We start from the raw sequence: 14,916 nt of genomic DNA on the forward strand, positions 1-14,916 counted from the left end.
ATGGAAGACTAGAGATATTAAATTGAAATTCCCAAAGCAAAAGTTTGTTGGGAAAGTTCTGAAATCCTTGATCTTAATTTCATTAAAATATCATTTCAAGTAAAAAAATTAAAGTAATAAACATTAATTCAATTCAATTCAATTTCCTATACTTTGAATTAGCCTAAATTTTTAAATGCTAATCCATGGTGACATATATATTAATAAATCATCTTAGAAAAACTCATTAAATTAGCCTTTTCGGTATAACTAAAGGTTTTCCTCATTGTGTATATATTATACAGTTTGGCTAAGTTTTAAGATATTAATATTCCATAATGATAAAGTCAAGTTGGCTTGCCTATACCCGACAAAGCGAATTTGATGCTTCCAATGGATTTACTGGCATATTTTTGTTTCAAGCTTTGTCTGCTAATAATATATATGGCCAAAACCTTTATTATAAGGCCAAACTTGACCTCTCCATATTATCTTTGATAAACAAAAAAATCATCGAACATGCAATTGGCACGATAAGTAGAAGACCTTAAATACGGATATATCACGAAATATATTATATATCGTAATCAACTAATTATAATCACTCGTCAACCAAAATAATAATAATCATAATAAACATTCGATTCACCCCTAATTAGTCAATCTAATTTGAATTGTCTACTTAACATTATTTTTATTGTATTATATGTCAACGGGAAATCCCAAATCTATGAAATTCAAGTAATATTTGCTTTTCACCCATCTCAATAGATTTGATGCCAAATTCACTAATTGGAATTGCCTACTTATTAGTTAACATTATTTTTCATTTCAATGGATTTGATGCCAAATACTTCTTTCAATTGAAGATTCTAAATTTTGTATCCATGTATATATGACTCTGATTACATAACAGACTTGAGGCTTGATGACGGAAATTTTTTGTATTCCTTTTTTTTTTTAACTGAAATTCTTTTTATACCTATACATAATAAGATTTACTAATCAGACCAAAAATAAATTATACTTTAAAATACACTGTTCTCTGAAAAACAAACTTAAGAAAGACTTTCAGCATTGAGTTAGGAAGTTCACAGATCCATAAACTTATAAACACATTACAGCTAGCACAATCATTTAAAGAAACCACTACACGCATTAGATTTCACATAATTCAGAACTACATAATTTAAACAATTTTTACGTGATAGATATTCTTCAAAAATTAATTTTTTTTGGTTAAATATCACATAGAAATTACCGTGATGATCCTCAATTATGAAATAATTTTTCCTTCACAATAGTTTTGATACCCATATCAGCACTGTTTTTCCCATATATGAATGAACCAGATTATTACTTCTCTTTCTATATTTTCTGCAAATTAATAACAAATTCAGTTACTAGAGCTGTACATAATTTGCCAAAAATGTTTCTCTGCTCCCTTGATTTACCTTGTTGTACGAAGTAAAAAGTCCATCAAGTTACATTATATATATAAGTCATAAAGCTTGATGCAAAATAAAATACAATGAAGAAACAGATTTATCATGTTCTTCCAGCACAAAACAATGTTTCCAGTGCAAAACAAATCAAATGGTTTAACTCACACTCTTTACCTTAGACATATATAGTTTACTACGACCTCTGGTTTTTTGATGCAAAACGAAGAACCAAGTAAAATAAAATCCTATATAGCACAGCCCAACCAAACATTACAAGCACGATTGTCCTCTTCTTATACTCTTGAGTCCCAATATGAAGACTATCCAAGATATTAAAACCGGTAACGTTTGCTCCATCTATCTTCCCAAAGGTATAATTGGTCTGGTACTGGTTCATCAATAGCCCCTCATAAGGGTACGTCATGGTTGAAATTTTGTTCATCCAACGCCAATAAGGTGGAATGTCATGGCTGTTCAAGAAGTATCCACAGAACAAGAAGAACAAGGCAGTGAAGGCAATAACCACAGCATAACCTAAGATGTAGTTCGGGACCACTGAGCTCACAAAAACAACAAAGGAATTGGTGGACAGAAGAGAAACGAAGAGAACTAGCAAAAAGTAAAAGAAAGGGCCTCGAAGCTCTAGGGCAAACCAAACAATGAGTGCATAGGCAGTGGCTTGGAGAAGAATAAATGGCATGTGAGTGATTATGCCTGCAAAGGTGTAAGTGGAAGCCCTATAGGCATTGTGAGAAGTTTCCCTAATGAAGATGAACCTTTCTTGGATGAAGGCTGGGACAGCATCGTTGGAAGAGAAGAAAAAGAGGCACACTGTGAAGATGAAGAAGCTGAGGCGGTTTGTGATTCCTTGCAAGTCTTCTTTAGGGTTGTGGAACATGGTGGCCATCATGACGCCCATGAAGGTGAGCACCATGAGTCTTGAGAGGAAAAGCTCTGGGGTGCGCCTGATGATTATGAAGTTCCGCCGCATCAGCGTCCAAATCTCTGTTAGGTAAGAATTTGCAAACTTTGGACCAAGGTGTTCTTGTATCCCATTTGAGGGAGTCAGGTAGTCCTTCTCATTCACTGTGTAGTCACTGCTATGCGGTGTTGGAGTGGCTTGAAGGATTTCACTCGAGTATGTGTAGTACATAGGTGAAGCATTTCTGCACACACATGTCATTAAGCATATATAACAAGAACAATTAATAAGAACTCATGATAATTAATTATAGAATTGCATCTAGGTTTTGTGATTACCTTGCGTTATTCCGCGGCTTTTGATCATTCTTAAGTTTTGAAGGTGTGAATTTCAGAAAGGCTGCACTGTGACCAGCGCTCCATGACGTGGAAATGTTGTTATACGGACTCCTGAGACTGTGATCAAACTCATCAACGACCCTTCTACTGAGTTGCGGGGAGTGAGAGAAGTCCTGAGATTTTCCCTCAAATATGTGACTCCGGTGCGAGGAAGGTGCAGGCAACGGCGAGTGTTCGTGGTGGCCGTGAGTGGACAAAGGAGGGGGCTTAAGCCCCGTGCGAGCGAACTCAGCAAGAGCCTCAACTCCAAAGTCAGATTGATCATACTCTTGGATGACATCAATGAGAAGCTCAATGGGGTTCTCTCCTTTGGGAATCTTGCGTGGCATGCGAGCTAAGTGTTGAGTGACGTCATGGGGTGAGCCTTGGAACATGAGCTGGCCCCGTGCGAGGATGATGAGGTGGTCGAGGAGGAGTTGGATTCTGGATGATGGCTGGTGGATGGTGAGGATGACGGTGCTGCCGCTGCGTGCGATGTCGTGCACTTTCTCTATCACGCTGTGTGCGCTGCTGGAGTCTAGTCCTGATGTTGGCTCGTCCAGGAAGAGGAGCGATGGTCCGTGGATGATGTCCACGCCGATTGAGACTCGCCGCCGCTCTCCGCCGGAGACCCCTCTCGTGCCTTCGTCTCCTATGTACGTGTTACGAGAGGACTACAACAATTGTCAACGTGTTAAAAGATTAATATATGTGATGTAACAAGAAGCATTAAATAAGTGTATAATCAACTTTTTTTTTTTGGATGAGTTGTTCTTTTATGGTGTAATATCAAAGCTTACACATGATTAAGAGAGGATATATATGGTCCATTATTACGAGAAATTATTAAGTGATATTAGATCATGCATATAACCTTTAAAGAGTCTTTAAATAACATGTAATTAAATATAATTATTATTTCTTTGTAAGTTAAAAAACTTAAATACATATTATGTAATAGTTAGTTAGGATCATAGATACTTAATGATCTTGAACTACGTAATAATTTTTTCGTTATTACATATAGTTCAAAATTACATTAATGTTGACCAAATTTTATTAATAATTTTTTCAAAATTAAAAATCTCAATTATATAAGTCAAAGATCTAAGTTAATTAGACATGTAACCATAATTAATATATATAAATAAAGAATAATTTTTATCTTATAAATTATTTTTATAAAATTAAGTTAAACTCAACTCTTTTTTTTATAAAGTGAAATTATCTCTAAAATCATAGACAAATAGAATATTAGTCTCAAAATAAGTACTAATTTATCGAATTATTGATTCCTTTCCTTAGTACTTTCATCATCTTATAATAAAAGTTGAATTATAGAGCAAGGTATGCATTTTATAAGCTTCAACCCTAACGCAATTTTGTCAAGAAAAAAATATAAAAGATTAATAAAAATATTCATGGTTAGATAATTTTTTTATCCAAAAGAAATATAATGATTAAAAAAAAAAGGATTCAAATTTAAGATTTTTTTTTACAAAAAAAATGAATTCATTGAAATAGAAGATACATGTGGTATAAGGGGTACCCACTCTTACATTCATAAGCCACCTATGCGGAGCATATGCTGTCATAACATATCATGTGCCTCTATGCTACCCTTCCACATCACAGATTACAGATAAATTACATATAAAAGGACAAGTTAATCTAGAAAAACATCAATATTGCTACCAAAGAGATAGACTAGAAATACATATCCTCCCTTCAAAAAAAAAACAAATACATATCCTACAACCAGCCACTCCAAATAATCTCTTATTAGTTACATTTAAGATTTTGCGTATATTATTCTAAATTTTTATTATTAGACCAATTCTAATATTTCACTGTTAGACAATTTTATGTATTATTTCATCATAATCTTAATTACTGACCTAGAGTTATTACTATATATACTTTATTTTTAAACTGGTATATTTAAAAGAAACCCTAAAGTCATCGATATTTTTATCTAACAATTAAGCCAGCTTTCGAATATTGATGTTAAAAAAAGAAGAAGAAAAAAAAAAGCTAGTTTTCGAATTCCTGGTTCGTGACATCTAATGAAGAAAATATCTTCAAAAGATATCAAACAATTAGGGAAAAAAGTATAATAGAACAAAAAAAAAAATATTGGTAATAATATTTCTTGAGTCAAGAAAAATTAAGCACTCGATCAATTAACTAGTAGCATATTCAAGTTCACGGAGAACTACTTGAGTGGTTGCAAAATACAAAACACTTACAGTTAAGCCAAGCTGATCAATGAGCTTCTCCACCTTCTGCTTCTTATCAGCAAGTGAGAGTGGCCCCAGGCGAAAATCAGCAGCAAACATGAAAGTCTCATAGACAGTTAGCATTGGAAAAAGCCTATCATCCTGCATGATATATGCAGAAGTTCTTTTGATCAAACTTGCACTCACAGTTGCTCCATCCAAGGACACCTTCCCTTTGAGGCTCCCACTTGCAATCCTCCCAGCAAGGCCATCCAAGAGAGTGGATTTTCCTGCACCACTAGGACCCATCACTGCAGTGATGCAACCCTTTGGTGCATAACTAGTGATGTCATGCAACAAATCCACCTCTTCACTCAACCACTTCCCCTCAACCTTGTTCTTCTTTGTCACAGTGTACGTGAGGCACTCAAACGTGAGACCCCCGGTGAAACTCACGGGTTTCTTTATGTCAATCACTGTCTCAACACGATGGCCATTGGCTTGAGTCATGGTTGAGGAATGAAGTTTAGGGTTTGAGAAAATGTTCAGAGAGCAGAGCCTGTTCAGAAGGGCTCCGAAACTGAAGGAGTGGAGGGTTGAGGGCGTATTAAAAGAGAAGGGAGAATGTGAGTAAACGACTCTGTGAAGCCGGTGAAGATGGTGCTTCCAAAGCTGTTCACCATGCTGTCTTCATTGACGAATCCATTTGAGTGTTGTTTCCATCGAAAAGGTGAAAGTGGCTTCTCGTTTTCTTCATCGTTTGGTGGATTATATTCGTTTAAACATTATTGTGCATGCATACGTGATGTTGATGTATATAAATCAGTATATTTAGAAAGCCTGGCAATGAACCATACATTTTTGGCTTTTTATATGTTTCATTGTTGTATTTATGTGCAACACTCAACGGACTTATCAATTTTATGAACAACTATATATTAAAAAAAACAAGAATTGTTTACTTTAGAATACTCCATAATAAGTTGTGTCTTACAAAAAAAAAAAAAAAACTAATAAGCAAATGAAAAAAGGTGAATAATTTTATGAAATTAACCATATTATTAATTTTCTTTACTAAAATCAGTATAATAGAACAATAATTTTCTGTACTAATGAAGACATTGGTTAAGGAATCGAAAGTAAAAAAACAATCATTGAAAAAGTGTATTGTTCATTCTCCTGATAACTTTATTATAATTTCCTATGAATTTTATTTTTATTTTGATTTCTTAACTAATTCTTTAGGCCACTGAGAGTAAGACCCTTCTAATATTTAGAGCATAAATAAAAAAAAAGTCAATTAATATTTCTTAAAAATTAAAATAATACTTATTTTAAAAAAAAAAACTCTCATACACACTTATTATAAAATGGAGTATTTTTTTTACATTAATCAATTAATTTCTATTTAAAAATGCAATAAGATTTATTGTAAAAGTGATGATATATATCCTTATATATGGCACCATCCTTTTCACCGATCGATGGTTATTGAGCCCTACGTTGTGTCTCAGCATATATTCGGCATGAGATGCTTATCCATGTTCCTTTTCAAGCAGAAGCTACCATTTAGCTGTTGACCAAATGTTGGACAGTGAAGTGTGATCTTCTTAGCTGGAATTTCTTTTCCTTCGTAATCAAAGATGTATAGCTGTTGGTCGATGATCTACAAGATTTTTTCTAGTAAATAGTTTTGTTTTGAATTTGATTAATTTTAACCATTTGTTGTCATGTAACACGTGGAAATAACTAAAATGATTTGCATAAAGTGAGTTGGTGTGAAGTTAATAATCTCATCATTAATTAGTAAACCAATAGTTGATATTTCAATAAATACATACATGATTTATATATTATGCATGTAAACATATGACCATTAGTTTTTTTTTTTTTAATAACTGAGATTATTTATTTTAATTATCTCCTCACTTTAAAGAAGCTAACATCTATATTAATAATAAAATATGTTCTTTAAGAATTATATAATAAAATAATAAATAACAATTTTCTAAGTAGAATTATAAATTATTATCTAATATATATATATATATATATATATATATATATATATATATATATATATATATATATATATATATATATATATATATACTCTTTTATCCTTATTCACATACATGATTGATTAAACAAGCTATTCATCATGACATGAGTTCTTATATGTTAATCATATAAAATTTAAACTTAAATCAATTTTACGGTGAAAACTATAATATATATATATTTAGTAAAACAAATGATTATTAGGCTCAACCAAGTATTCATAAAATTAAATAAAAATAATTTTATGAATAATCCAACTCAGTTAATTGAATAGCTCCTATATGATATGAGGAAAAACTATACATAGCAGAGCATTTGATTAGGTAGATTTTAGGCTTGGGATAAAATTACCGATCCAACCCCAACCCGATAAAACCTTAGGCCGAATTTCATTTTTCGGGTAACTTAGTTTCAATTGTCGGATTAAAAAAATAAAAATAAATGATTTTTTTACGGTTGTTATCAGGTGGATGTGAGTAAGAGAAAAGATTTCGTTGGAATCCACACTCGATTAACCTATAAAATAAGACATTTAAATTTATTTGAATACAGTCGACATCAATTTCAAATTTTTTATATTTTACAAAACTAATTATTATTTTGTTTAGAGAATTAAAAGTTTCTCTCACGATATTCTATTCTTAGTTTATACAATTTTTTTTTTTTGTAAAACTTAAAGTTTAATCACATCTTCTTCTCTTGAGAAATGGCTTTTCTCTCACTCACAACATTATTGGTTTCCAACTTCTTCCGCCCGACAAGAATCACAATTGGACTCCAAAGTTTTATTTTCTAACAATGATGACAAGGACCGGTGGTAACCATTGTTGTCGATGGTGGTGGTGTTTCACACCGAGAACCTTCAACCAACCCCATCTTCAAATTTCTTCTCTGATTAACCTCATCTTCACCTTTCCTCTATCAGGATGTCTTGCCTATCTTAAATTTGATTGGGTTATTTTATGATATTAATCTGAGAGGATATTCTTTTATGAGGAATTATTACACAAACATACTTCACAATAATAAGATATTGTCCGCTTTGGGTTTAAACTCTCACAATTTTGCTTTTGATCATTATCCAAATGACATCTCTTTCATTGAAGTATGTTTGTGTTATATAAGTTGACAATTTTGCTTTTGGTCATTACCCAAAAAATTTCTCTTTCATTGAAGTATGTTTGTGTTAATATAAGTTGTTATTTCTTATCTTTTATGCGAGGGGATATATTTTTTATGAGGGGTTATTATACAAGATATTGTCCGCTTTGGGACTAAACCCTCACAGTTTTATTTTTTGTCATTACCTAAAAGACTTCTCTTTCATTGAAGTATGTTTATGTTATATAAGTTATTATTTCTTGTCTTATTTTGTTGATGTGAGACTTGTTTGTATCTCAACAAAAACATGTTCCTTTGCAAAGTTATTTAAATTTGCAAAGTTATTTTTTAAATGAAAGATCTGTGAAGTAAACCACCCAATACCACCTAAACCACCTAATTAAATCGTCACAAATTGAAAGCTTAACGGTCAAAGTTGAACTATGTTTTTTTGATGATTAGTTTGCATTGAATTAAGTTCTTTTTGGGTCCGAATCCATTCGAACTAGCCCGATGCTCACCCTTAGTAGATTTTACTTAAGAACTAAGTATATAATTATACACATGAATATCAATATTTAATGTCAAATTATTCTTAAAGAGTTAGTACATTTCATTATTAATTTGTATAGCATTTTAGTTAGGATAATTGACGTTAATCCGTACATATTAGCACTACAACATAAAAAAGTTTTAGTAATATTTGAAAAATGTTACCTAATTGTGTATAAATGTTGCTAAAACAAATTAATAACATTTTTATACAATTAGGTAATATTTTTCAAATGTTATCAAGGTAATATTTTTGTTATATTTTAATGATGTTGCTAAGTTTTTGTTAATTTTATAAAATGATAATTAATTTTAATTTAGATATTGTTATCAATTATTATATTATATATGCCTCTTAAATTTCTAGGAGTTCTTTAAGAGAAGATTGAAAATATTTTTAATTAGTCACCACTAATTATATATCAAATATCAAAGTTCATTTATCTTAATATAACTATATGATTATATATACTCTTTATGAGTCATTCATTTATTCGATGTGAAACTTTAATTATGAATAACAATCAGAGATGAGGGGAATATACTTTTTTTATTCGATGTGCGACTTTGATTTTAGAAGTAATTATAGTAACATTTTTCAAAAAAAAAAAGGTTACAAAATAACCTATGTGACATTTTTTTTTACTTGATATATGAGACTCTGATTTTGAAAACAATTGAAAAGAATAATATTAAAATAAAAATGTTACTCTATCTATAATAACAATTTTCAAAAAAAATGTTGCAAAATAACTTATTTATTCAATATATAGTAATATTTTAACAAATGTAAGAGAGAAAATGTTGCTAAAGAGTTAAAATGTAGTAGTGTAGCTTTTTTCTTCCAATGATTTTCTACCTTTGAGATTTGTCACAATATTTGTCTTCTTTCGATATAATCATTCCTTTGAGACTAGATCAATCTTCACTTATTCGGTGTATTGAAACAAGAGAGTTTGAGCATAGACTTAGAAATGATTTGAAACAAGGTTTTACTGTCCCTATAAAGGAGATCACGAGGGTGCGATCAAGATCACATCCCTATTCACCTATAGTGGATGCAAGTACTTTTCAATACTTAACTATTTTGGTTGTACATGAAAAACTTAATTTACAACTAATGGATGCAGTTACAACATATTTGTATGGCTCTCTTGATGCTGACATTTATATAAAACTCATTGGAGGATTTAACTTGTCCAACGATACAATTTCTAGAGAAGATTATTCAATCAAGTTAAATAAATTCCTATATGGACTAAAGCAATTAGGTCATATGTGGTATAATCATCTACGTGAATATTCGTTAAAAGAAGAATATAAAAATGATCTAATTTGTCTTTGTATATTTATAAAAAGATTTGAAAATGAATTTTCTATAATTATAATTTATGTAGATGACATAAACTTTGTTAGAACTCCTAAAGAACTTTTAAAAGCAATAGTTTGCCTAAAGAAAGAATTTGAAATAAAGGATTTAGGAAAGGCAAATTTTTGCTTGGGGTTGCAAATTGAATATTTAGAAGATAAAATTCTTGTGCATCAAGAAACTTATATAACAAAAGTGCTTAAAAGGTTTTATATAGACAAATCATATTCGTTGTACACTCTTATGGTTATAAGATCTTTAAACGTTAACAAAGATCCATTTAGACTTTTATATTTATGAATGATGTGCTTTTTTCCTTTACTAGGTTTTTGTCCCATAGAATTTTTCCTATTATAATTTTAACGAGACACGTTATAAGTATTGGACATCTAAATAGGAGTGTTATTAATAATAATTAGTGACTCAATCAGTGGATCTCAATATTCAATGTATATTATTATCATTTATATTTCTGTATTGTATTATTCCTTTTATGTTAGTCTTTTTAAAAAATAATACACAGTTAAATTCGTTTTCCTATCTTATATTGTCTTATTTGTTCTCTCTATTTTATCTTCTTTTTTTCCTTTCATAACATTAACTTGATTTTAATTAATTTTGTAGACAGACTTATACAACTCATTTATCTAAATGTATAAAATATAGTGTTACACAAATAATAATAATTTATACTTGTTAACCAAATTATTTAGATTTTAAATCCTAACTTTGAATATAAAGTAAAATATCTTAGAAGAACTCTACTTGATATCAATGTTATGATTAAAAAAAATATTAATTATATAAAATAATTCTTTAAAAAAGTTATCTCATAAAGTTTATTTTTTAAAAAAAAATTTAACAAAACATATTGCTTCTTATGAACTATATTTAACGATTTCAAGATCAATTTATGCAGAAAAAAAAAACTTAATTCATTGTTTAAGAAATCACATGAAAATAATTATAAATGAATATATTCGTTTCCAAATATACAAATTTCACCAAATTTTTTTAAAAAAATTTACTGTTAATTTATTCATAACTCTGCCTTGTTCATGAAATGAAATGGATAAGATAATATAAAAACAAGATTCAGGCTAAATTGCTTTCGTTGAATGTCATCTGAAGAGTGAAACGTGAGACACCCTAGTGCTGCAGCTGAAGGAACAACGTTAATAGTTGATATGAAGGGGTACAAGGTTTGGACCTCAACCTTCAATAGCGCCACCACCTTCATCCCTTTCAATAATAACCTTTCCCCTATAACCCCTTCCTCCTATAATGCTCCAAAGTACTCCCCATCCTTCCAAAACCAAAGACCAAAACTTATACCCCAGAATTTCAAGCCCCACATTCTTCAATGCACTTCTCTGCCAAGTAAGTATCGTTTTCCCCCTATTATCCAATCACTTTGTTCCCCAATGTTTATATCCTAATATGCTGTATTTTTTATGTTTTCAACATGGGTTTATGAAAAGTTTAAATCTTGGCTTTTATTTGAAGTGTTAAGGGTGTCACTAGAGTTGGGTAGTAATACTATATGAAGGGAGAGCAGAGCTGCTGAATTCACACTAGATATTACAGTGACATGTTCCATATACCTTTTTTATATTTTATTTTATTTGTTGGATTTTATAGTTTATTAAATTGTTGGCTGTGTAAAGTGAGCATCTTTATATTTTTCGTTTTTGGATATCTTCTTTCTATCTTGTTCCTGATTTTTTTTTCCTGACTATATTTTAGGTGTAATTTTGTGTCTCACTGAAAAATGAAAATTCCTTTCAGGTCCACAGGCTAGCAGTGCTTCCACAGCTCAAGCTGAGGAGCAAGAGATTGAAATTGCAAATGGGTACACTATGACTCAATTTTGTGACAAAATGATAGATTTCTTTTTGAATGAGAAAACCAAATCAAAGGAATGGAAGAAGTACCTGATATTTAGGGAGGAATGGAAAAAATACAGGGATAGATTCTACAGTAGGTGCCAAAGAAGGGCAGACATGGAGAATGACCCAATTATGAAGGAGAAGTTTATTTCATTGCGGAGAAAGGTCAAGAAGGTAGTACTCTATTTTTTTATGTTCTTCACAACCATGCCCCTTGCAATGTTGATTTAAAAATAGATTCTTCTGTTGCTAAATAAAAGTTAGAAAAAGGTGAAGAAACCTTTTAAAAAAATATTGGTTTAAACCTTTTTTGGCTCAAAATGTTGAAAACAAAAATGTATTCCAGATTTTTTGTAGAAATGATGCAGATACATTATCCTACAAGTTACTGTTAAACTAATAATAAGATAACATTATTTTTCGTATTGTTAATTAATTACTTTTGTTAGAAAGCACAAACCAATACATCAAAATTTACTTTCATATCTAGGCACTTGCTTGGTTTTAGAACTTCTTCCTCAATTTTGTTTGATCAGGAGTAAGCATTGCAGATTGATGATGAAATGGAAGAACACTATGAACTCCTCAAGGAAATACAAGATAGCCCAACAGACATTAATGCCATAGTTGCACAAAGGCGTAAGGATTTTACTGGAGAATTCTTCAACTACCTCTCTCTTCTTTCAGATACATATGACAGCTTGGAGGATCGTGATGGTAATTACATAGGAGTACAAAAGAAATGTTTGATTCTGGGATTTTTATATTGATTCTATAGCCAGTAATCACCTGAAAGAATGAGATGAAATTTATTAGTTAAGAATATTTCTAGTTGCAACTTGCAATAAGAAAAAAATAAGGTCATATTAAAATTGCTCTATTGATTCTTGAAACTTTTCTTAAAATAAGGTGGAAAATCAGACTTCTTTTATAAAGGGTGAAGATATGGGGTGTTTGAAATTTGTCTTGGGAAAATTGTTATACAATTAAGCTTTGATGGTTTATACTTAGTCTTACATGCAAAATTTTCATAGTGAACTCACCCCTTGCACACTGAAAAAGTTAATAATTGTGACCTTGTCCCTTATGTATGATGATTTTTTTTATAATTGGCATTGGTGTATTTGTTGAACAGGGATTGCCAGGCTGGGGAGTAGATGCTTATCATCTGTCAGTGCATACGATAATACTCTAGAGAATATAGAGACATTAGATACTGCACAAGCCAAATTTGATGATATCCTCAATTCTCCTTCTATTGATGTTGCTTGTCAAAAGATTAAAAGCCTGGCAAAGGCAAAGGAACTTGATTCTACTTTGATATTGTTGATAAGCAGTGCCTGGGCTAAAGCAAAAGAGTCTACAACAATGAAGGATGAGGTATGAATTTGAAATACGATGCTCCGTGGTTTTGTTACTGTTATTAAACCCTCTTTGAAAATAGACCATCAATGCTTCTAATTGTTTTCAACTAATACTAATAAGGATTTATAAAACTTAAAACCAAGTAGAATGTGTTCCTCTCGTGTGTGTATATATATAAGGATTATAAACATATCATTTTTCAAGTTTTAACATACAAGACTTGGATGAAAATGTTGGCTGATGTTATATTGAAGTCAGATAGACATTCAAATCACTTACCCTCATAAAAGATAATTGTGGTCCTAAACCAAAAAAGACAAGGATCAAATGCTAGCTTTTGGTTCTGCATTATCTCTCAATTATAATTATAATTATAATTCTATTCATACATTGTCCATGACTATGAGTGTTGTTGCATTGATGGAAATTGAAAGGTTTTCATGATGTAATGCTGATACCAGAACAGACAGCTAAAGTATTAATTTAAAATCGATTTGTAAATCACATGGAACATAAATTTTGACTGCTCAAGCTTGGAAGAGATGATTAAACTGCATTATGTGTTCTCAACAACCTTGTTTATATTGTGCAGGTGAAAGATATAATGTACCAATTATACAAGGCCACGAAGAGCAGCCTAAGGAGTATTACTCCAAAAGAAATAAAGCTACTCAAGCATTTGTTAAACATCATAGATCCCGAAGAGCGTTTCTCTGCATTGGCAACAGCTTTCTCCCCTGGTGACGAACTCGAAGCCAAGGACCCTAATACTCTGTACACGTGAGAGAGTTTCCTATTGTTCATTAAAAAAAATATCTTTTCTTTAGTGATTGGTGTGATATACTCGTTTAAATTTTATGTGATTAAGCAGCACCCCAAAGGAGCTGCACAAGTGGATTAAGATCATGCTCGATGCATATCATCTGAACAAGGAAGAAACAGATTTGAGAGAAGCCAAGCAGATGACTGACCCTGTGGTAATTCAGAGGCTGTTTATCCTCAAAGATACTATTGAACAAGAATATATGGAAAAGGGTACACCTCAGAAGTCTGAAACGAAAGATGACTCTAAATCAAAAGAAGAGTTTTAAGGTGTTTCCTGTTCCATGTCATTTTTGGATCGAGAGAAGGAAGGGTTGAAGTGGAGAGAACGACCCAATGCGAGAAAAACTAATGAAGTTACTACCCTTCAAAAGATTTGTAATACCTTTCTGTTAGATCTTAAAATATTTCAGAGTTTTCATTGCAAAGTTGAGGATTGTGGTATAGTGGTATTGTACTCATAGGTGTAAATTTTAAAGCATCCACCACTTTGAGGTTTATCCTAGAATAATAGAACCGATATCAGTAGGTAGTAAATTGTCCTTCTATGTATAAACAACCCTCAATGTTTCTTTGGTACATTTTCTCAAATTTAAAATCAGAGGAAGATGGTGGTAGCAAATTAGTTAATAAGAAGTTATTAGTCTATGCACACAAGCAGTTAAAAATCACTAATTAAATGACTTGATTTTCAAGTTGTCATTTACTAGTTTTATTCTACTTCCACTATTGACTTGCCAGTTTCAGAGTTACCCATTTATTCTTTTCGTGTAGATAGTGATGGAAAACAGAACTGAAATCATGTTACAGTATCA

General features: G+C 31.2%; 2 protein-coding genes across 2 annotated transcripts; one reads left to right on the plus strand and one right to left on the minus strand.

Moving 5' to 3' along the window:
• Positions 1-1,447: 1,447 nt before the first annotated feature.
• Positions 1,448-5,771, minus strand: LOC109800436 (ABC transporter G family member STR2). The gene is made up of 3 exons (XM_020361218.3): positions 4,973-5,771; positions 2,685-3,397; positions 1,448-2,590 (listed from the first exon to the last, which is right to left on the minus strand). Exons 1-3 carry the CDS (start codon positions 5,450-5,452, stop codon positions 1,618-1,620), a joined length of 2,166 nt encoding a protein of 721 aa, XP_020216807.1. The 5' UTR covers positions 5,453-5,771; the 3' UTR covers positions 1,448-1,617.
• A 5,358-nt stretch (positions 5,772-11,129) lies between these two features.
• On the plus strand, positions 11,130-14,702 carry LOC109800827 (endoribonuclease E-like protein). The gene is made up of 6 exons (XM_020361719.3): positions 11,130-11,405; positions 11,814-12,088; positions 12,466-12,631; positions 13,050-13,294; positions 13,872-14,059; positions 14,151-14,702. Exons 1-6 carry the CDS (start codon positions 11,213-11,215, stop codon positions 14,368-14,370), a joined length of 1,287 nt encoding a protein of 428 aa, XP_020217308.1. The 5' UTR covers positions 11,130-11,212; the 3' UTR covers positions 14,371-14,702.
• Positions 14,703-14,916: the final 214 nt, after the last annotated feature.

This window comes from Cajanus cajan, chromosome 11 (assembly GCF_000230855.2).
Source record: "Cajanus cajan strain Asha chromosome 11, NIPB_CcT2T_4, whole genome shotgun sequence".
In the NCBI taxonomy this organism is placed as follows: domain Eukaryota; kingdom Viridiplantae; phylum Streptophyta; class Magnoliopsida; order Fabales; family Fabaceae; genus Cajanus; species Cajanus cajan.